We start from the raw sequence: 22,418 nt of genomic DNA on the forward strand, positions 1-22,418 counted from the left end.
TGGAATCAGGAGGACCTGAGTTCAAATTTGGTCTCAAACACTTAACGATTACTTAGGCTGTGTGACCTTGGGCAAGTCACTTAACCCCACTGCCTTGCAAAAACAAACAAACAAACAAACGAGAAAAGAAAAAGAAAATCAGCTAGGGAAGTTAAGAAGCAGGGAGTCCAGACTTCCAAGTAGGGAAGGAAGGAAGTGATGAGTCCAGTGAGATGAACTCCTGGGTCCCAATGACTCCACCTCCCCTGATCTTATTTAGGTTTCACTGTGGAGCTCCAACTGGACTGGCAAAAACAGAAAGGAGGTATTCGTCGAGCATTATTCTTGGCCTCACAGCAGGCATCCTACACCCAGACCCTACTCATCCAAAATGGGGCCCATGAGGAATGTCGGGAAATGAAGATCTACCTTCGGGTATGGCCACACTCATTCAGAGTCCAACTTTGGTGGTGGTAGAGGGAATTAGAGAAGATAGATGCCCTAAGACTCTCCTTCTGGGGAAGACAGGACAAAAATTTTAGGGGAGACAGAGTCACTGAGCATATGCAAAAAAAAAAGGGGGGGAAATGACCAGAAGGCGTTGGGGCAGATGGTAGGGATGGGAAATGACCACTGTAGTGGGAAGGGAGTAGTAGGGAAGTAGGAGACTTCTGTCTGAATACTGGAGAAAAAAAATATCCCTTCAATTAGAATAGATGCCAGCCAAGTCTCCAAGGACCTTGCCACAGTCACTGTTCATTCTAAGCTAGATAGACTAGTTATACTCAAGGGAAAGATCCTAAGGTCTAGTCGCAAAAGACGATAACCATTCCCTACATGGACCCAGACCTCCAGTCTGCATCAAACTCAAGGGGAGGGAAAAGGAGGAGAAGGAAGGAATTGCTGTTCCTAGTAACCAGAATCTAGGGCCAGGACCCATATATCCCTCTTCAATACCCTTCACTCTGCTCCCCAGAATGAGTCAGAATTTCGAGACAAACTCTCTCCAATCCATATTGCCCTCAATTTTTCACTGGATTCCAAAGCACCTCCAGATACCCATGGCCTCCGACCAGTGCTGCACTACCAGAGCAAGAACCGAATTGAGGACAAGGTGAGAGGGGATTAGGGGCTTAGAGAGGGAAGAGCCTGCACAGATAACTGGCAGGGGGAAAAGGGGTCAGGACATGGTGGGATTGAATCTCTTGAGTCAGGAAGATCTGTGTTCAAATCCTGACTCTACTACATACTATGTGAGTCTTGGTTTCCCCATTTGTGAAATGTGGATAGTAGTATCTGTAGTATCTAACTCACAGATTTGGTATGAGACTCCCATGAAATAAGAGTGGTTTGCAAGGCTTTGTGCAAATGTAAGCTATTAAAACTTGAGGCACTAAACCTTGTGGGACACCCTGTATATGGAAACCATTTTTCAAAGTACCTAATAAATATTATTATTTCTATAACCAATTAATTAAAGAATCAGTCTTGGGCGACTAGGTGGCATAGGTGGCACCGGCCTTGGAGTCAGGAGTACCTGGGTTCAAATCTGGTCTCAGACACTTAATAATTACCTAGCCACTTAACCACATTTGCCTTGCAAAAACCTAAAAGAAACAAAAAAAAGAATCAGTCTTATAATGCACAACTCATTATAATTTTACTATATTATAGCAGGATATTATGTATAATATTAGAATATATAACATTAATAAAATAAATCATGTTAATATAGTTTGAACGATTATAAAATAATTATGTGTGGTATAATTATTGTAATACAATATATATTATAATATATTATGACATATATATGTGATTATTACAAATGATATGCATATTTAATGATCATAGTGATGGTGGTCCTAGTAACGATGATGATGATGATGATGATGATGATGATGATGATGACAATGATGACATGGAAGAGGGCCACGAGTAAAGAGGAGGTGGAGTTTAGGAGGCTGACATATTAGAAAGGGAGAGGAGTTTACAGATAGCCCATGGGAGGATGGGGCTGTTTTTCTGAGGTTTTTCTAATTCTGCTAAATAAGAAGGGCATATCCTAAACTCTCCTTCCCCACTCCTCTTCCTGTTCTCCTTAGGCTCAGATTCTTCTCGACTGTGGAGAAGACAACATCTGTGTTCCTGACCTACAACTAGAAGTGTTTGGGTAAGTGGAGCTGAGGTAGAAGCACTCAGATGCCCAGGTCTCTCCATGTCCAATGGGGCTTGGGAGGTGAAAGGCAGAGGATAATAACGTCTTGGAGCTGGCACTGGAGGAGGTGGTGCCCGCAGATTCAGAAAGGCTTGGGTCCTCAGGGACCAGGGTTTTGACATAGGGAAGAGTGTGGTGTGGGTGCCATTCTGAGATGCCTCTTGCCATTTATGGCTAGGACAAGCTGTTTCACCTCTTTTGACCTCAGTTTCCTCATCTATAAAATGAGAGGAATGGACTAGCTGACATCCAAGGTTTCTTGCAGCTCTAATAGATGATGCTATGTATGGTTCTAGTCCTAGCAGAGCCATAAACAAGACTTTTGGCCCCTGGGTCATTCATTTGGCAGAGTGGGTCACTCAGTACACTGAAGGAAGTCTTCTGTTTTAGTTGAATCAGTAGGGCTGGGAGAAGGGGAATCCTGTCCTCTCAGAGCAGTGGTTTTCAAAGTGTGGTTCCCTTACCCCTTGTATATCTGGAGTCCCTTTTAAGAGATCCACAAGGTCAAAACTGTTTTTTGTAATAATACCAAGAGCTCTTTGGGGTCCTCATTAATTTTTAAGACTATAAAGGGGTCTTGAAAATGAAAAGTTTGAAAACTGTTGCCGTATGTTCCAGAGGCTTTGCCTGTAACTCCTGCTCCTCCATACCCTGTCATTGTGTGAAGGGAATGCTCTTAGACAGAGATGTGACCGTTAGGGGTCCTGCCCTAGGGGTGACTCTGAGTCCCAGATCTTCAGGCCATTTTTCCCCCATGAAGCCCAATTTTTCTTCCTTTGTAAAATGAGGGATCTGGCCGAGTTTGATTCTGCTCTAGAGTTAATTTCATGCCACCAGTGAGAACTGTGAGATGGGGTCTGGGTCTCTTGCTAAGATTTGGAGGATTTCCATTGGACCCCTTAATGTGTAACAGTATTACTCTCTCTCCTGCCAGGGAGCAAACTGAAGTATACCTGGGGGACAAGAATGCCCTGAACTTAACCTTCCATGCCCAGAATATGGGAGAAGGAGGGGCCTATGAGGCTGAGCTTCGAGTCATTGCCCCACCAGAGGCTGAATATTCAGGACTGGTTCGACACCCTGGGGTGAGCAAGGTTTAAGGCAAAAGATCTGTAGGACACCTACCTGGGAAGGGACTGGAGGGACAGGCTGGGGACCCCAAGGGAACAGGAGAGGGTACTAATACCACTACACTTTTTCCCAAGAATTTCTCTAGCCTAAGTTGTGACTACTCTGCTGTGAACCAGAGCCGTCAACTTGTCTGTGACTTGGGGAACCCCATGAAGGCTGGAGCCAGTGTAAGTGGGAAGGGGCAGGGGCAGGGGCAGAGTCAAAGCTGGCAAGATCCAAGGGCACTGGCACAGTATTCTTCAGGCAGTTCTCCCTTCATAAATATTTGTTGATTGATTAATTAATCAGGTATAGGACAGGGCTTGGCGGGGGGGGGGAACTAGAAATGGGGGTGACAGACCTGAGAAGTTGAGGGAGGGAAAGGAGGAAGAGGAAGGACAGCAAAGAGAGTGGGGTTGATGAAAGAAAAAGGATTGGGCTAGACATTTACTGATGTTTATTCAGCACTTTGAATTTTGCAAAGGCTTTTTACATGTATCCTCTCATTTGAATCTGACCCCTCCTTCATTCTCTATGGCTACAGCTGTGGGGGGGCCTTCGATTCACTGTTCCTCATCTCCGGGACAACAAAAAAACCATCCAATTTGATTTCCAGATTCACAGGTAAGGATGGGGTCAGGTCCTATGGGTATGAGAAGAGAAGAGGGACTGAGGAGGAAGAGGGTGTCACCTGCACCAAAGGCCTCTCTGCCCTGACTCACAATCTTCTGTTTTCATTCCCCTCCCTTCTTTGTTCTTTGTTTGCCCTCCTGCAGTAAGAATCTCAATAACTCTCAGAGTGAGGTGGTTTCCTTCCCGCTCTCAGTAGAGGCTCAGGCCCAAGTTTCCCTGAACTGGTTAGTATTGGGGCACATTTATGGATCCAACCTGGGGACTGGGATGAACCTTTCAGAGGTATTTGGGATCTATACTGACCCTTCTCTCTCTTCTCAGGGTGTCCAAGCCAGAAACGGTGCTATTCCCAGTGAGTGGCTGGCAACCCCAAGAACCCCAAGAAGACAGCAGTGTTGGCCCTGAGGTTCACCATGTCTATGAGGTAAGGAGAGAAATATAACAGGAGGGAGGATGGAGAAGGAGAGAGGGGAGGAGAAGTCAGGGGGAAGAATTTAAAGATCATTTAGTACAAACAAAAGATTTTTTCTTTTTTTTGATTTCTTTTTATTTTGAACTTAAACACCAAATCAAATGGGCATTTCCATAAATGTAGTAGAACAAAAAAAAGATGATTGTATATGAAGCTGTTATCTTTTAAGGGCTTCTCACTCTTCTTTTTAAGTATAAAAATTTAATCTGTACCATTCAAAGATATCTTGCTTGTTCATGCCTCTTCCTGCCCTTCCTTCTGTTCTCCTCTCTGCATTTAAAAAAAAAATGAATGACCCTTTGTTTTCTTACTATTCCCCTTTCCACTTTATTTTTCATACCCCTACTATTAAAAAAGGGGAAAAAAAGAAAAATAAAAAGTTCTAGTAACAAATGCATATAATCAAGGAAAATAAAATACCACATTGGCTATGTCCAAAAATGTATATAGTAAACCTATTCCCTTTCTGTCAGAAAACATCATCATCAGTCTTCAACAATCATAGTTGGTCTTTGCATTGGTCAAAGTTCTAAAGTCTTTCAGATCTAAATCTACCACTTTAAAATGAGGCAATTTAGACACCATCTTTAAAATAAAGGCTTGGGACTTGAGATGATCTCTGGTATCTGACAACTCGAAACTCTGTAGTCCTATGAATGGTTCACAGAAGGGTGGGGGTGATATGGGAGTCAGAGTGGATGGCAGGTAAGGAGAGAGGAAAGTGTTAAGTGCCAGTGATTCCTGGGCAGAAGTTAGAAACTGGCACATTGCTGTCCTCCGAGGAACAAGAGAGGGCAAGGAAGAGATTGAGCTCAATTCTCCAGACTGCCTGCGGAGGTTTGAAGAAGGGCGGTGGTCCTAGGACTAGGATTGGAGAGCAGGGGACAGATGTGTTCATCCTCTGGAGTGAGAGTTTGTGGAGCTTTCAGGGCTGTTTATCCATCTTGGGTATCCATCTGGTCCTCAATTCTCACCTGTGGCACCAAGAAACTACAGCACTCAGGTAAACCTTCTTGACAGATGGACCATATCAGGTTGAGGATAACTGACTGACCTTAATCCCATTGGTGAGTTGGGGATAGGATAGCTACCCCAAGCATTCGAAGACTTTCTCCTGGCAGAATGAGGAGGAGAGCAATTTGTTCCAAAGACCAGGAAGTGGTTGAAGGGTGGGCACTGCAAAGTATGTACTTAGAGCTTGGTTGGACACTGAAGACAAAGACGCCAAGGCCTTCCACTGTATTCCAAGCTACCACCAATCTTGCCACTGTACTTCAATGACCCTGGAAGAGAGAGACTGACAACTTCACACAACTGCTACACTTCAATTCACGAGCAACTCAAGTTAACACCCTGTGATGCCACTGATCCTCTTCCAAAATGAAGGACAAACAATATCAGATAGGATACAGAAAATCTTCATGATACAATGGAAAGAGTATTGGATTTCGGCTCAAGAAAATCTGGATACTGCCACTTACAATCTGCATGACCTTGAACAAATATTTCATTTCTCTGGGCCTTTCTTATTTTTCTCCAATGTAAAATTTGGAGATTAGATGAAATGACTTCTGAGCTCTCTCCTACATGAATCCTATGATCCTGTGACCATTGAGGTTGCAAATATGAGAGACTGGGATGATGGTGTAACATTTAAGTTTGAATCTCACTGCTCCACCAAGATTGTATTTCCACTGGTCTATTTCCACCATTAAACATTAGCATGGAAGTGTTGACCTCCATTTTGGTCATGGCTAGTTCATCCTTCCAACTCTCCAGAGGATCACCATTATTAGTGTCAGACTTGGTGGAAACACCCTATAATTCACCCTACAGTCAGTTCACAATTCCTGAGCTCAAGGAAACACTCAGCCTTTCCTTCCCAGGTAGCTTGGGATGTTTTGCATAACAGAAATAAGGATGTGAAAGGCAAGATCTATTTAGGAGGGAAGATCTGATTTGAATATGCTGAAGGAGGATATAACCAGCAGGCAGCTAATGATATGGAATTTGGAAAAGAGATTAAGACTAGATTTATACATTTGAGAGTTATCTTTGTAGAGATGACACTTGAACTTTCTCTGGATGAGCTCAGTAGGTGAGAGAATGTAGAGAAAGAAAGAAGAGAAAGGGGCTCAGGAAAAATCCTTTGAGGAAACCTAAGTTTCAGAGGGGGAGATGAATGATGAACCATCAAAGGAAGCTGAAAAGGATTAGTCAGAAAGGTAGACAAAAAAAAATCAAGAAAAGCAATGTCCCAAGAGCTAAGGAAGAAGAGTGTATTCCATAATGAGAGATAGTTAACAGTATCAAAATTTGCAGAGAGGTGGAGGTGTATGGTCCTGAGAAAAGACCACCGAATTTAGTCATGAGAAGTTGTTGGTGACCTTGGAGAGAACAATTTCAATAAAGTGTGAAGAGTCAGATTGCAAGAAGTTGAAAAATAAGTAATCATGGGGTGAGAGGGAGAGGAACCTAGAAATATATACAGTGGTCTCAGTGCCAGGGTCAAACTCTGGTCAAGTGCCAGAGCTGAGATCAATGATGTCCACTAATGGCTCCATTCTTCCTTTCCTCAGCTTATCAACAAGGGTCCCAGCTCCATCAGCAGAGGGATACTGAAGCTCAGCTGCCCCCTGGCCTTGGGTGATAAGCAACTCATTCATGTCACCAAAATCTCAGGGCTTGGCAACTGCACATCTTCCAACTCACAGGACCTGAAGGTAAGGAAATAGGCAGTGGGACCAGGGGGAGATGAAGGAATGTGGGATCTGAGCTCTAGGGAGGAAATCTAGGGCAGCACACCCTAATTCATTCAGTTCACTTTGGGGTCATTTATATTCTGCCTGCTGCATGTAAAAGACAGTGGGAATTATTGGGAAATGCAACAGCTTCTGTGAAACTAAGTAATACTAATAGCTAGCCTACCATGGGTCAGGCACTATACTAAATATTTTACAAATATGATTTCATTTGATCATCACAACCCTGACTTTTACTTATGTTGTGAGGTAATTGAGAAAACTGAGGCAAACAGGGTTAAATACACAGCTAATAAGAGTCTGAGGTCAGGAAAATGAGTCATATAACCACCCTTCAAATACTTGAGCACAGCTATCATATCTTCTCCAGACTAAACTTTTGAGGTCTATTTGTCCTGACCTCCAGGTCCTTCACCATCCTCAGGGTCCTCTTCTGAATCCTTTCCAGCTTGTTCATATTCTTCTTGTGTCCAGAACTGAACTTACTGTTCCAGAAGAGGTCAGAACAGGGAGAAAACAGTGGGATTATCACCTATTCCTATGAAAGGAAGCTACTGCTTCCATAATGGAGCCCAAGATCCTTACTTAGGTTTTCTAGTTGCTGTAGCACTCTGCTAACTCACATGGAGCTTTGGCAATTCACTCAGGCCCCAGGATTATTTTCCCAAAAAACCTCTCTCTATCTATGCTTTCCTTATCTTTTACTTGGGGAAGTGTTTTTGTGCCCATGTGCCAAACTTTATATTTATCTCTACAAAACTTCATTTTATTAGATTCAGTCTGTCAAGCTACTTTTGGATCCTAATCTGTTGTGTTAGCTATCCCTCCCAGCTTCATGTCATCCGAAAAGTTGATGGGTATACTATCATCTTTTTTTTTTTTTAGAATCTAAATCCTCTAAATTTTTTTATATTTTAATATTTTATTTATTCTCATTTTGTACAAATAATGGTTTTTATACATTAATAAAATATTCTTAAGAGTAAACTAAATACCCCCTCCCCCCAAAAAAATAGAGACTCGCTTGAGCGATAAAGTAAAGGGGAGAGGAAAAAAATTGAAATTAAAAAGAAAAAATAATAGTAATAATTGTAGGTATGGCCAGGTGGCGCAATGGACGGAACATCAGCCCTGGAGCCAGGAGCACCCAAGCCCATATCCAGCCCTATACACCCAACAATCACCCAGCTGTGTGACATGCAAGCCAGCCCAACCCCACTGCCCTGAAAAAACCAAAAAAAAAAAAGAAAAAAGACCCAAAATATAATAAAATAGTAATAATAATAGCAGTGGCTGGGTGGCGGACAGAGCATTGGCCCTTGAGCCAGGAGCACCCAGGTCCAAATTCGGCCTTAGACACCCAATGATCACCCTGCTATGCGGCCCCAGGCAGGCCACCCAGCCCCATTTGCTCTGCACCCCCCAAAATAATAATAATAATAATAATAATAATAATAATAATAATAATAAATAATGAAAAATGTGCTTCAGTCTTTGTTCCAACACCAACAACTCTGTTGTGGGTGGATCACATTCTTTATGATAAGTCCATCACAAAAATTACTTCCATATTTTTCCACCATTGCCATTGCTGATCGCAACTCCCTCCTTTCGTATTCCTCCACTACCATGTACTATATTTTATCTCTCCTTTCACTGACTCTGCTGTAGGGTAGCTGAGTGGCGCAACAGACAGATCCCTGGTCCTGGGGCCACGAGGCCCTGAGCCCCCATACCACCCCTTAGGCCCAGCATCCACCTGGCCCTATGGTCCTGGGGAGGCCATCCACTCCCAGCCCCTTGCAAGAAGTAAAAAAGAATGTGTTATATCTGACCACTCTCCCCCCATGGTCCACCCTCTCCTCCATCACTCACATCCCCCCCCTTTTCCTTCTTACTCCAGATGCCTATACCCCATTGAGTATATATGCTGTTTCCTCTCCTAGCCACCTCTGATGAGAGCAAAGATTCCCTCATTCCCCCTCACCTTCCCCCCTTCTATATCATTGCAATAGCTCATTGTAGTAAAGAAAAATCTTATTATATGAAATATCTTGGCCTACTCCCCCTCTCCTTTTTCTTTCTCCCATTACATTTCCCTTTTTTCTATTGACTCCATTTTTACACCATATTTTATCTTCGAATTCAGCTTTCTCTGTGCTTCAACTATAAAAGCTCCCTCTACCTGCTCTATTAACTGAGAAGGTTCATATGAGTATTATCAGTGTCATTTTTCTATGCAGGAATACATGCAGTTCATCATCATTAAGTCCCTCATATTTTCCCCTTCTCGTCCACTCTCTGTGCTTCACCTGAGTCCTGTATCTGAAGATCAAACCTTCTGTTCAGCTTTGGCCATTCCAACAGGAACATTTGAAATTCCCCTGGTTCATTGAAAGTCCATCTTTTTCCCTGGAAGAGGACATTCAGTTTTGCTGGGTAGTTGATTCTTGGTTGCATTCTAAGCTCTTTTGCCTTCTGATATATTATATTCCAAGCCCTAGGATCTTTTAATGTAGTTGCTGCTAAGTCCTGTGTGATCCTGACTGCAGCTCCATGATATTTGAATTGTGTCCTTCTGGCTCCTTGCAATATTTTCTCTTTGATTTGGGAGTTCTGGAACTTGGCTATAATATTCCTAGGGGTTGGTTTTTTGGGATCTCTTTTTCAGGGGGATCGGTGGATTCTCTCCATTTCTATTTTGCCCTCTGCTTCTAGGATATCAGGGCAATTTTCCTGTAGTAATTCTTTGAAAATGATGTCAAGGCTCTTTTCCTGATCATGACTTTCAGGTATTCCAATAATTTTTAAATTGTCTTTCCTAAATCTGTTTTCCATATCAGTTGTTTTTTCAATGAGATGTTTCACATTTTCTTCTCATTTTTCATTTTTTTGGTTTTGAAGTATTGATTCCTGTTTTCTGGTAAATTCATCAAGCTCCCTGAGTTCTGTTCTTTGTCTGAAGGATTTGTATTCCTCAGAGAGTTTTCTTATCTCTTTTTCCATCTAGCCAGTTTTGCTTTTGAAAGCATTCTTCTCCTCAATTACTTTTTGAACTGTTTTACCCATTTGACCTAAGCTGGTTTTTAGCATGCTATTTTCTTCAGCATTCTTTTGGATTTCCTTGACTAGGCTGCTGACTTCATTTTCATGTTTTTCCTGTATCTCTCTCATTTCTTTTCTTTTTTTTTAACTTTTTTTTTTAGGTTTTTGCAAGGCAAATGGGCCACACAGCTAGGTAATTATTAAGTGTCTGAGACCTGATTTGAACCCAGGTACTCCTGACTCCAGGGCCGGTGCTTTATCCACTATGCCACCTAGCCGCCCCTCTCATTTCTTTTCCCAGTTTTTCTTCTAACTCCCTCATTTGATTTTCAAAGTCTTTTTTGAGCTCTGTCATATCCTGAGCCCAATTTGTTTTTCTTGGAGTCTTTAGATGCAGGAGCTTGTGCTTCCTCATCTTCAGACTGAGTGTTTTGATCCTTCTTGGGCTCATATGCAAAATATTTCTCAATGGTGTTCCTCTTATTTCTGTGCTTGCTCATTTTCCCAGCCTTAGCCTGTTTTGGGAGTGCTTCCTAAGCTTTGGGGACACTCCCACAAGGATCTCAGTGTGTGAGGCTCTGTCCTCCTTCCTGGTCTGTGAATGACCATATGCACCCCCCTCTGCCACGGGGCTGAGGTGGGGGGGGCCCTGCTGTTCTTTGGTGGGGCCTAGACTGCAATCAGGATCTGAATGTGGTCAGAACCCCAGAGTCCTGTTCCAGAGGCAGAGGACAGAGCTCTGCAGTCTCTCTCTTCACTCCCCTCCCTAGGTTCAATGGGCTCATGCCCTGGGGGCTCCTGCTTACCTGCTCTGCCTGCTTCTTTTTCCTGGGTCTGCCCTGCTTTGGCCATGCTGCTTGCTGTGTGCCCTGAGGGCTGGGCTTCATGTACTCGCTCTGGCAAAGGTCCCCCGCTGATCCCCCAATTTGTGCCTGGTGCTCCCTGGGGCGTAGCTCAGGAAACTCCTCTGCTGCTGTGTCCCAGCACCCTGAGACTGCCTCCAGGAGGCTGAAGATCTTTCACTCTGACCTCTGGCCAGCCACCCTTCTGTCAGGCCATCCCTCCAACCCTGGGGATCAGAGCCTTTCTGCTCTTTTCCAGGTTACCTTGAGTAGGAGAACTGCCTCACTGGGTCCCTCTGTGGGTTCTCTCGAAAATTTAAAGTCCTTAGTTTATAGTTTTTATGAGAGAGCACCTAGGAGACTTTCCTCTCTTATCCCCATCTTCTACTATCATGTCTTGATCCAAATCATAGATAAAAATGTTAAATCACTCAGGGTCAAGCACAGAACCCTGGGGCCCTAGAGACATTCTGTCATGTTGATGCCAAACCATCAACAACTGTTCTGACCATCAACAACTGAGTCTGACCACACAATTATCCTTGAGTCCATCCAGTTTTATTATCAGCTAATCCATTCTTTTTTATGTTTTCCAAAAAAGAGTATTAAGATATTTTATCAGATGATTTGCTAAAATTGAGGTAAACTATACCCATAGCATTTCCTTGATTTACTAATTTAATAATCTTCTAAAAAAAATACATGACTTTTTTTTTTAATTCTGGGACTCCATATGTCACCTGAGTTTGAAGTACAGCATTTATTCACAGTTCCAATCCCAATGCTGATCAATAAGGAAACTTTAGCCTACTTTCTAACATTGGTCAGTTGGACTACATCAGTTTAGCTCAGATCCTATAGCTTAAGAATTCCACTAGTCTACCAGTCTCACACTCTCCCAATAGCAGAGATTCTAAGCATGTGCTACCACAACCATTGTAACTTTTTTCAATAAAGTCATGTTGGTTCTTTACCATTTTCACTCTATAAGACAACCATCTTTTAATATCCTTTCTAGAATGTCCCCAAGAAAGCATCAAACTCACTGGCCTGTGGTTTACAGATTGATCTCTTCCTTTAATCAAAAATTAGGACAATATTTACCCTTCTGCAAAGTTGCAGGATCTCTCTTGTTGTCCATGATCTTCTATATATTGGGGTTTTTTGGGGGAGTTTTTTAGGTTTTTGCAAGGCAAACGGGGTTAAGTGGCTTGCCCAAGGCCACACAGCTAGGTAATTATTAAGTGTCTGAGGTTGGATTTGAACTCAGGTACTTCTGACTCCAGGGCCAGTGCTCTATCTACTGTGCCACCTTAGCTGCCCCTATATATTGTTGATAGTGACTCCCAGGCCCATCCCCCAATGTTTTGGGACCCAGAATGTAGTTCATCTGGGTCAGATGACTTGAATTCATCAAAGATGACTAAGTGCTCTCTTCTCATCTACTTATCTTGGGTATCAAATCCCTGTTTGCCATTTTAATTCTTTAATGTAATTACAACAAAAAGGTCCTTCTCCTTTGCCTAGAAAATAGAAACAAAATAAAGATTGAGCTATTGTGCTTTCTCCCAATCATCAGTTATCATCATTCCATCTACCCTCCCAGCAAAGAAACAAAATAGAATGAAGCAGCTTTGCTTTCCTTCTGGTGTCAGTTATCATCCCAACCCCCAACCCTCTTTGATCCTCCTTTTTCTCCCCAGATAACTTTAAAAGTTATTTTTATCATCCTTAGCTTCCCTCAACAGCCTTAACTCACTCTGATACTTTTTTACAGGATTTATATTTATATGCCCTTAACTTTTATTTACATGCTTACATTTGTCATAAGCTACCTGGCCTTAATTCCATTTTCCGTACTTTTCTTTTAAAAGTCTAAGTCAGTTGGTGAGTTTCCTGTGCATCCACATTACTCTCTAGAGCAGTCTCATTTTTGTTCTTCATTGGAATTATTTCTGCTTATGAAGTTAAGATTTCTTTCATGAGCATCTCTTGGGCCTCCTGGACTAAGATTTGAAATATTTCTAGTCTTTGAGATCATATTTACCTTTCCTCTGAATCCCAACACAGCCTCTTTCCCAAAATCTAGGGTATATGTTGGATTATTTCTCTCTCATCTATCATTACCTGTAGGATTAGGTGGTCATTTGCCTTCCGAGTTTCCATTCTTTCCACCCTCGCAACTATTTCCTCCTACTTAGAGAGACTTATATCCAAATAGAATTCTCCCTGGATGGTTCCTCTACCTTTTGAAGGATGAAATTTTCTCTAAAAGGCAAGTCAAGAAATTATTAGACGCTTATGAGGATTTCATGTTTTATTCTGTACTATAGTTGTGTATAACGGGATTATAAGCAGAATACCTTGTAAGGTGGGGCGGGGGGAGTTGGTCTTTGCAGGATGGGAGAGGAAACTCAAGGAAGCCTTCCTGGAAGCAGTGATGGGTGAATGGAAAAGGTGATTTCAGAAGGAGGACATTCCAGGAAAAGACACTAGGAGAGGCTGGCAGGAAAAGAGAAAAGTAGGTAGATACTGTTGAGCAGCCTGGAAGGAAGCAACAAAAGTAGCAATGAAGGGAGCTGAAAGGAAGGAACCCCTATTCTCATCAAAGTACTTCAACAAGGTTTCCTCCAGAATGGAGATCCAGGTCTGAAAATTGGGTCACCTCTACAGGGAAATGGGAATGGACTTATTTCTCTCCAGCGGGATCCTGAGGAGTCCCAGCATCAACTGCCAAAGTGGGAGGCCCTAAGCCGGGGACCTGCCCCTGGGACTCGAATTCTGGTAAGTTGGGAATTCTGGGAATTTTCAAGTAAGGGGGGCATTGGGGGAGTAGACTCGGGATGGAAGAGCTGTTGGAGGGCATGGAGCCAGGAGTTAGATTAGGAGCTAAAGGTCAAGACTTCTAGGTCATTGATACCTTCCTCTTCTAAACATTCCTCAGAAATGTCCTGAAGCAGACTGTTTCGAGTTTCATTGTGAACTAGGACAATTACACAGTCAGGAAAGCCTAAGTCTACAGTTGCACTTCCAAGTACAAGCAAAGACCTTCATGCAGGTGAGAACCTGATGTCTGATTTTTTTCTTCCTCCCTCTTTATCCCTCTCTGTCTATTTCTCCCTCCCTCTGCCTCCCCTTCTCCTTTCTTTCCCCTTTCCCCTTCCTGTCTGTCTTCCCCTTCCTCTGCCTCCCCTTCTCCTTTCTTTCCCCTTTCCCCTTCCTGTCTGTTTTCCCTTCCCTCTGCTTCCCCTTCTCCTTCCTTTCCCCTTCTCCCTCCCTCTTCCTCTCCTTTTTTCTTCTTCCCCTTCCTCCTCCCTTTATCTCCCTCTCTCTGCCTCCCCTTCTCCTTCCTTTCCCCTTCCTCTCTGACTGTCCCTCCCCCTCCCTCTGCCTCCTTTTCTCTTTTCTCTCCCCTTCTCCCTCCCTCTCTCTTTTTTCCTTCTTCTTCCTTCTCACTACCTCTGCTTCCCCTTCTCCTTTCTCTCCCCTTCCTCCTCCCTCACCTGATGATTTCATTGGGTCCAGTTCCCAGTCAGGAACTTTCTTCAGCTGGCACTATTTCTGCAACTTATGCTGCTAGAGATTTGCCTGGAGCCCAGAGGGGCCAAAGGGATTTGAGGCCAGATCTTCCAAGGTCAGCTCTCTATCTACTATTCCATGCTGACCTTTACCATTAGTTTAGATTAACTTATTTTTTTTTTGTTTTTACAAGGCAGTGAGGTTAAGTGACTTGCCCACAGTCATACAACTAGGTAATTTTTTTTAGGTTTGTTTTCTTTTTTTGCAAGGCAATAGGGTTAAGTGGCTTGCCCAAGGCCACACAGCTAGGTAATTGTTAAGCATCTGAGGCCAGATTTGAACTCAAGGTACTCCTGACTCCAAGGCCGGTGCTCTATCCACTGTGCCACCTAGCTGCCCTTATCATTAGTTTTAAAAGTTTTATTGATGCACCAGCATCATGGATAGAGGAGCAGCCTTGGAATCAAGAAGACCTGGGTTCAAGTCCTATTCTGACACATATTAGCTATATGATCTGGGTCAGATCATTTGGCCTCAAGAGTGCCACAGACTGATACCCTAAGAATAAGTTATAGGTGAGTTGCCAGAATAAAAGAATATTTGGCATTCTGATGAAATATAGGGTCCAAAGCAAATCCCCAAAGTTGATATCTTTTTTCATTCATCAGAGTAATTTCCTATCATGCCTCTCCCTGCAGTGAACTTTCTTTTATAGCCTTCTCCCACCCCCCAGCAAGGCAGGTTGTCAAGACCAACCAAGCAAAGTGGCCGTATCTGACAATATATGTAACATTCATCCAACTTTCTAGAGTAAGGAAATACGGTCCAAGATCCTAACCTTTTACCTCCAACTAACTCCACTTCCCTAACCTAGGACCCCAAACCCTATCAACCTCCACTGCTCCCTCTTCTTCAAATTCTATTCCTCCTACTCCATCCTACTTCTCTGCCTTTTGTCTGAGCTATTGGTTCCTGATGCCACCTGGTGGGAAATATATATATGGCAATCTTTCCTTTCTGACCTCTTCAATGACAAGGAGCCTATCCTAAGGAATAGATAGAAGCAGAACTTCAGAACAAGGAGAGAGACGGACGTGGAGATACCCAAACAGACAAACTAGGCAGGAGAGGAATGGAGACAAGTCAGTACAAGTCAACATTTAGGGAACCCTTGCTGTGTGCATAGAATATTTTGCTAGGTACCAAAAAGAGACCAGAGATTATTGGTGTAAGTTCTACCCAGCTGGTAGCATCTCTTCTGCACCTCATTAGAGGGCCTCTTTTTGCCTAACTCTTCATCATCCTATGGCCAAGTGGTCCCTGGATGATATAATATATATTAGTCCCTCCATCAGTCCCTCCATTGGAATCTTTCCAGGTAGAACTTGTCAGAGCTTCAAGAGCCCATGGCTACTTCCATGCTGTTATAAGGTCGGGAGAAGACTTGAAGTAAATGTGGGGGGATGGAAGGACCAGCTACAAAGCATCAATGAGATAGGATCTTCAATTTATACCAGTGTAAAAACTAACATACTGCCTCTTTTGGGTGGGGGGAGGGAAGTGAGATTAGGGGGGGAAAAAATGTAAAACTCAAAATAAATAAATAAATTTTTAAAAAAAGATAGGATCTTGCACCCTCACAGAAGTTAAAAGCAAATAGAAGGCTCAGCTAGAGAAACTGAATTCAAATCTGGCCTTGGGCACTTATTTAACCCTGATTGCTTCTCCTAAAAAAAAAAAAATCTAATAGAGCTGGGAGGCTAGGTGGCACAGTGGATAAAGCACCTGCCTTGGAGTCAGGAGTACCTGGGTTCAAATCAGGTCTCAGACACTTAATAATTACCTAGCTGTGTGGCCTTGGGCAAGCCACTTAACCCCATTTGCCTTGCAAAAACCTAAAAAAAAATCTAATAGAGAGATAAAAGAAAGGTGCAAATAAACATTTGAAATACAAGTTATAATTTAAAATGCATGAGAAGAGGATCAAGCAAAGTTCTTTTTTTTTTGGCAAGGGGTTAAGTGACTTGTCCAAGGTCACTCAGCTAGGTAATTATTAAGTGTTAAATTATCAGATTTGAACTCAGGTCCTCCTGACTCCCAGGCAAGTGCTCTATCCACTGCACCACCTAACTGTCCCTCAGAGAAAGTTCTGAAGGAGGTCTGAGATAGGGAAAGGTCATTACTTGAGAATATCAAAGTTCTACAGACAGCATAACTTTGGAGCTGCAGACACAAGGATACTGTGAATAGGGAAACAGAAGACTGGAAAGACAGAAACACTACCTCAGTTTCCTCATCTAATAAAATAAGGTTTGCCTAGATGACTTCTAAGGACTGCTTTCATCCTGTGATATGACAGTGTGAAGAGGCTCATGAAACTACAGAAAAAAAATTGAGAAACAGAAGATCTCTCTTCCTACCCCTTGGCAAACCCTGAACTTGTGCGCTAGGGGAATTGATGGCCCTGACTTTCTCTTCTTCCCCTGTAGTGGGAATATCAACCAGTCAGCCTGCAATGCAAAGCAGTATATGAGGCACTGAAGATGCCATATCGAATCCCTCCTCGCCAACTGCCCTGGAAGGAGCTTCAGGTAAGTCAGAGACCCAGACCTCAAGAGGAAGAGGGTTTCACTCGTGGTGTCCAGGAGTAGGTGGGCTCCCATCCTGGGCCTAGGACCCAGGCAAGGGCTTTGAAGTCCAGATATAAGTGCAGGGGAGTCCTGGAGCCTCCTGAGAATCTTTTCTCCTCTCCTCCAGGTGATGACTACAGTGCAGTGGACCAAGGCAGAAGGTAACCAGGGTGTACCACTCTGGATCATCATCCTTGCTGTGCTCCTCGGCCTCCTGCTCCTCGGCCTCCTGATCTATGTCCTCTACAAGGTCAGTGGCAAGCCCACCCAAGCTCCCTCCAGCCCCTCAGCTACAGTCTAACAGTCCCAATTATGAGCACTCCCCCCATAACAACTACACTCACATCCTCTATGATGGCCATGGCCATACTTCTAGCCACAACATCTGGAAGAAGCCAGTGAAAAACCTTTGGATTCAAATCCTGGCTTGCCCACTTGCTACCTTCATGACTTTGAATAAGTCACTTAATGAATTGGGGCCTCAGTTTCTCATCTGTAAAATAAGGGAGCAAGACTAGATAGATGACTGTGGATGTCTTCAATCAGTGATCCTAGAGATTACAGTCCACAGAGTGAGGTTATCCAGAGGACTCACTGGGCATGTATCTGGTGATTGCAAGACATGTTCTGTTTATCCTGATACGTGCCCTACTTAGAGCATATGATCCTGGGGTAGGCTAGGGTTTAGGAGTAGGGGACAGGAACATTGTACAATACTCACAAAGCAAGGATCAGGAAGAAAGTGATAGAAGAGCAGAATCTCATCCCATGTGATATTTCTGCTAACTTTCAAGAAACCAAGAACTCTCCACCAAATAATCCTGCCAACTAGTCTGGGCAAGAGAAGAAGGAATCATAATGAAGGGATCTTGGTGCTTGGGGATCCCAGGGGGATTTAATTCATTGCTTTCAAACCTTCAGTCTGATAGCTCTCCCTTGGACCCACTTATCCTGTCCCCCAACCTTCGATAGCTCATTGATGTGTTTTCTGTGATCCCATACATAAATGGCCAAGGTCATCTCATCTTCATGACCTTCAATAGAGGTTCCCAGCTCTCCTTATCCCATACCCTCTATTCCACCCAGACTGATGGGGACCATCCTAACTTTCACAAACAGCATTCTGGAGTCAGGTGGGGGGAGTAGGGAGAAGCTAGTGGGATATGTTGCAAATTGGGTTGGGTCCTCACTTCCTTTTTTTCTCCCATATCCCCAGCTCGGATTCTTCAAACGTTCCCTCCCATATGGCACTGCCATGGAGAAGGCTCAACTCAAGCCCCCCGCCACCTCAGATGCCTAAGACCTCCCCCCTGCCACCTCAAATGCCTAAATCTTCCCTGCCCCGGACTCCTTATCCCAAAGGCCCTGTCCCTCCTTAACCGACTGGGGGAAGGGGAGGGAGCAGGTGCTTCCTACAGGTGCTTAGGGTCAGGGAAGGGGGAGTTTAGTTTTCCCCCACCCCGGCTCAGAGACATACTTGAAGAGGCAGAGCTGGGGGTGGGAAAGCAGGGGTCCTTCTCCCCAATGCACTGTGAAGGACCCAGATTATGGGGACAGACATAGGACCCTGCAACCCTGGCCTCTTGGAGACTTGGGACAGAAAGTTCTTTCAAAATGGCTCCAGAACTAGAGCTGGGAAATCCAGTGCCAGATTCCCTGAGGACCATCTGTAATTCTCCCAACTTCCAGGGGAGTCCTGCCCTTACCCTTGTGAGAGACCAAGGGTGAGAGAATCTTCTGGATTGCTACTTGGAACTCTGTGGAAGGTGAATGGCCTCCGGAGCCAGGGCAAGCCCCAGCCCTGGGTAAAGAAGGAACACAGACCCAGGAGGGTGAGCCTAGGCTCTGATTCAGAATTGGGATGGCCCGTTCTGTGGACTCAGCACCCGGTTTGAGATGGAGCCAGAATTTGTATGAAGACAGATCTCCATCGTGAGCTGGCACTGACTTTGAATCCAGGGATTTCTAGGACTACTTGAGGAATCCAGCCAGGTCAAGACTCTAGGTTAGACTGACTGATAAGAGCAGCTCACCTGGAGACATCCAGGATCTGACTCAGGAGAAGCTGGAAGCCCAGGCAGCCCAGGACCCTAATGGGAACTATGATAGAGGCAGCTGCCAATCTGGAACTTCCATTTGGCCTCATCCCATGGCCTGCCTGCCCAGGGCCAGGTAGTAGTTCTCCAAGCAAGAATGTTCTTATTGCTGGAGTGATGCTGCCTCCTCCTCTTCCCTGCCCCTCTTCCTGGCCCTGGAGATATCCTGGGACTTATTTAAACTCAGTTGCAAGTGCAATAAACTTGGCTAGGGGCCACCACTCACTCTGCCCCACACCCCACTCTTTCCCCCTACACAACTTCTGTCCTATCATGGGCCCTGATCTCACTTTCTATATTGATCTCTTGATCTTCCTGGGAATGGGGGTTTAATATCCAAAAGCTGATGGACCCAGGTGCCTGGGGAGAGAGAAATTGTCCTGATGAGAAAGGGAGGGAATTTTCTTGGACTCAAAACTTCAGTTCTAGAAGGATTGGGCTGGGTCCCCCTGGCTGATCCAGAGAGGTCATGATCATTTCCCAAACATCAGGTGGTGGTTACAAGATGCTAAAAGTCCAGGGAAATTCTGGGAGAAGTCAAGCCAGGGACTTTTCAGTCCTCCAAAGCATCAGATTGGTGAAGAGGGAGGAATTCTTTTCTTTTTTTTTCTATGTCTCCTTTGGACCTGTAGCAGGAAAAAAAAAATGACCTTAAGATGAAATTGAAATTAGATCTGAGGAAGGATTTTTCTGATGTGTGGGAGACCCTAGTTTTTTTTTCAGCACATATAGAACACTTTTATTTTCCCAGTAGAAATTTGGCAAAGTCTCTTTTACCTTACTTTGTTACTAGGCAGTTGAACTTGCTTCAACATCAAAGGAGTGGCCAAATGACAAAGCATCCCTATAGTCCTAGTAAAAAGAGTTTCATTATGGGGGAGGAAAAAGGGGAAGGGGCACAGGTTTTACTCTCTGAAATTTCTTCCAGGTTTGGTAGTAACTTGAAAATCTGCTCTGGTCTTCACCCTACTGCTTGCTTTAATTATTGGGTTAAAAGTCTGAAGAGGGCAAGATCTTCTAAAATCTGAACTCTGAAACTAGAGGTGGTGAAGCAACCTCAAAATTTTCCAAGCAGAGCTGACTGTCAGAGAGTAAAGGGACAAGGAAGCAGATCAAATCCCAGAAGCATTGTTCTATGTGGCTGAGGCTGCCAGAAACACAAGGTCCAGGCTGGCTTTTTCTTCCAATGTCATGACTGAGACATGGAGGCCTCCTCTACAATTGCCATTCGCCTTCAGGACCCATATACTGACAAGGGCTCAGGGGATCTGGGGGCAGAGGCTGGCCTCAAGGAACCCACTGAGAGTGGTGGCGGGGGGGGGGGGAGGTCATCCGCCTGAGACCCGGAGTGCCCAGCGGTGCACCCGCCTCCTAATTCAAGACCCTAGAATTTGAAGGCAGCAGGTCCCAAGTAGAAGTCCTTTTGCAGAGTGAGGTTGCAATGGCAGGATGTGACCACAAGGGGGCAGCTTAGTCACAAATCCAAAGACTGATGATAGCCAGTTGCTCTGTGGTCTGTGACCCAGCTCCCCACTCCAGCCCAACCTGCATTTGTAGTCCCTCTTGAGGAAGTGATGCTCTTTTCTTTCACCTCATCTATATTGCACAATGCTTTCCAGACTCAGAAATTCCTTCTCAAGGTCCCTGGCTTGAAGAATTGGCACTTGGAGGATGTGGGAAGGAAAAGTAGGAACAAGGAGAGTCAGGCTACTTCCATTCAGTCCACCCGGGTCCCTCTTCTCTTGGGGAATCTTCCAAGCGATGTAGGGGTAGGGGAGGAGGAGAGAGCTCCCTCCCAAGTTGAGGGACAGCTCAAACCAAAGTGTGGGCTCTTACCCCCTGCCCCAACCTCCCAGATCCTTTCTGTGCTTGTCTAGTATGTGTGGAGTCTCTCCCAAGCTGTCTCATATGTGAGAGTGAGTGACTGGAGATAAGCAGATATGAAGGTGCCTGTCTATGTGCATCCCTGAATATGACCTGGGTTGACCAATGTGACAGATTTTATTTATGAGGGGTGTGTGAACCATGAAGACAAGAGTCTCTCCCAGGGACACAACACATGTCAAAACTGACTTTGGGTTCAGATCTAGAAGGGATCTTAGAGATCACCTAAGTGCAACTTCCTCATTTTACAGATAAGGAAATAAAGATGATGTGATTTGCCCAAGATCACCCAAGTAGTAAATAGCAGAGCCAAGATTCAAACCCAGGTCCTCTGCTTCTAAATCCTAAATTCTTTCCCCTGCATCAAGTAATCCGAAACAGTTCAAAGTTTAATCCAGCTCAAGATACAAATTGCTGCATTCCTAAAGTGAGCTTGGGTTTAGACCTTAACTTTTCCAAGATCTCCCAAGCATTTAGAGAATGAGTGGGGCTTCCCATCCAAAGACCTGAGTAAACCAAGGGAGCCTAAGAAAGGGGAGGAAGGTAGGAGTTGGAGTTTAGAGGGCCTATGCCCCCACCCTCTCTGTTCCAGAGACCAGAAAGCTGAGTAGTTGAATGTTAGAGGGGTACTGCAGAGGGAGCACCAGCTGGCCAGCAGGAAGCTGATCTGGGGGGCTCGGGTTTCCCAACATCAATTAGAGCAGCCAGCCAGGCTCATTAGCAGCCTGGGGCGCAGAACTCATCAATAATAGATCCTCCCCCATGCTCCCCCCCCCCAACTCCAGTCACTCACCAAGGTCACCCCCTCCTAACTTCCACCCTTTCCTTCTTCAACAATCACTTCTCCCTAGAGTCAGATGCCCTTCCACTCCAATAAAAACCCTCTCTATTGTCTCCTTATCTTAGGGACTCTGATGAGGGATGGGGTGAGCCAGGGTTATGAGGGTCAAAGATCTTTGTCTCTCTGTGTGTCCCTCTTGTCTGTATTCATCTATCTCTACCTGCAAAACATCTGAGACATCCTTTGCCTCTGTTTTTCTTCTAAAATAAAATGGCTTATTTATGTTTCTATGGAACTTTAAGATTTTTAAAACATTCTCCCACTCAGCGCTTATGTTATTATTCCCATTATATAGATTTAAAAGGTGGGCTTCGGGGGTTGCAACACAACCAAGATTCAAATGCTAGCTCAGTCTTCTTACTCTGAGGCCAGTGCTCTTTCCAGTAT

The 22,418-nt window shown here is 44.3% G+C and overlaps 1 protein-coding gene across 2 annotated transcripts in view; it reads left to right on the forward strand.

Annotated features, from left to right (window-relative positions):
• ITGA5 (integrin subunit alpha 5) overlaps nucleotides 1–22,313 on the forward strand; it is a 39,178-nt gene extending 16,865 nt beyond the window's left edge. Inside the window, exons 17-30 of one of the 2 annotated variants that reach the window (XM_074225728.1) lie at nucleotides 260–414; nucleotides 956–1,093; nucleotides 2,085–2,152; nucleotides 3,132–3,282; nucleotides 3,403–3,495; nucleotides 3,852–3,931; nucleotides 4,084–4,164; nucleotides 4,262–4,364; nucleotides 6,992–7,135; nucleotides 13,765–13,845; nucleotides 14,006–14,119; nucleotides 17,070–17,171; nucleotides 17,338–17,460; nucleotides 18,427–22,313. In XM_074225728.1, coding sequence (XP_074081829.1) covers nucleotides 260–414; nucleotides 956–1,093; nucleotides 2,085–2,152; nucleotides 3,132–3,282; nucleotides 3,403–3,495; nucleotides 3,852–3,931; nucleotides 4,084–4,164; nucleotides 4,262–4,364; nucleotides 6,992–7,135; nucleotides 13,765–13,845; nucleotides 14,006–14,119; nucleotides 17,070–17,171; nucleotides 17,338–17,460; nucleotides 18,427–18,510 — 1,517 coding nt within the window. In that variant the 3' untranslated portion in view covers nucleotides 18,511–22,313. Of the gene's footprint in view, nucleotides 1–259; nucleotides 415–955; nucleotides 1,094–2,084; nucleotides 2,153–3,131; nucleotides 3,283–3,402; nucleotides 3,496–3,851; nucleotides 3,932–4,083; nucleotides 4,165–4,261; nucleotides 4,365–6,991; nucleotides 7,136–13,734; nucleotides 13,846–14,005; nucleotides 14,120–17,069; nucleotides 17,172–17,337; nucleotides 17,461–18,426 lie in introns of both variants that reach the window. The other variant, XM_074225727.1, reaches the window with a different exon arrangement.
• Nucleotides 22,314–22,418: the final 105 nt, after the last annotated feature.

This window comes from Macrotis lagotis, chromosome 2, assembly GCF_037893015.1.
Source record: "Macrotis lagotis isolate mMagLag1 chromosome 2, bilby.v1.9.chrom.fasta, whole genome shotgun sequence".
NCBI lineage: Eukaryota > Metazoa > Chordata > Mammalia > Peramelemorphia > Peramelidae > Macrotis > Macrotis lagotis.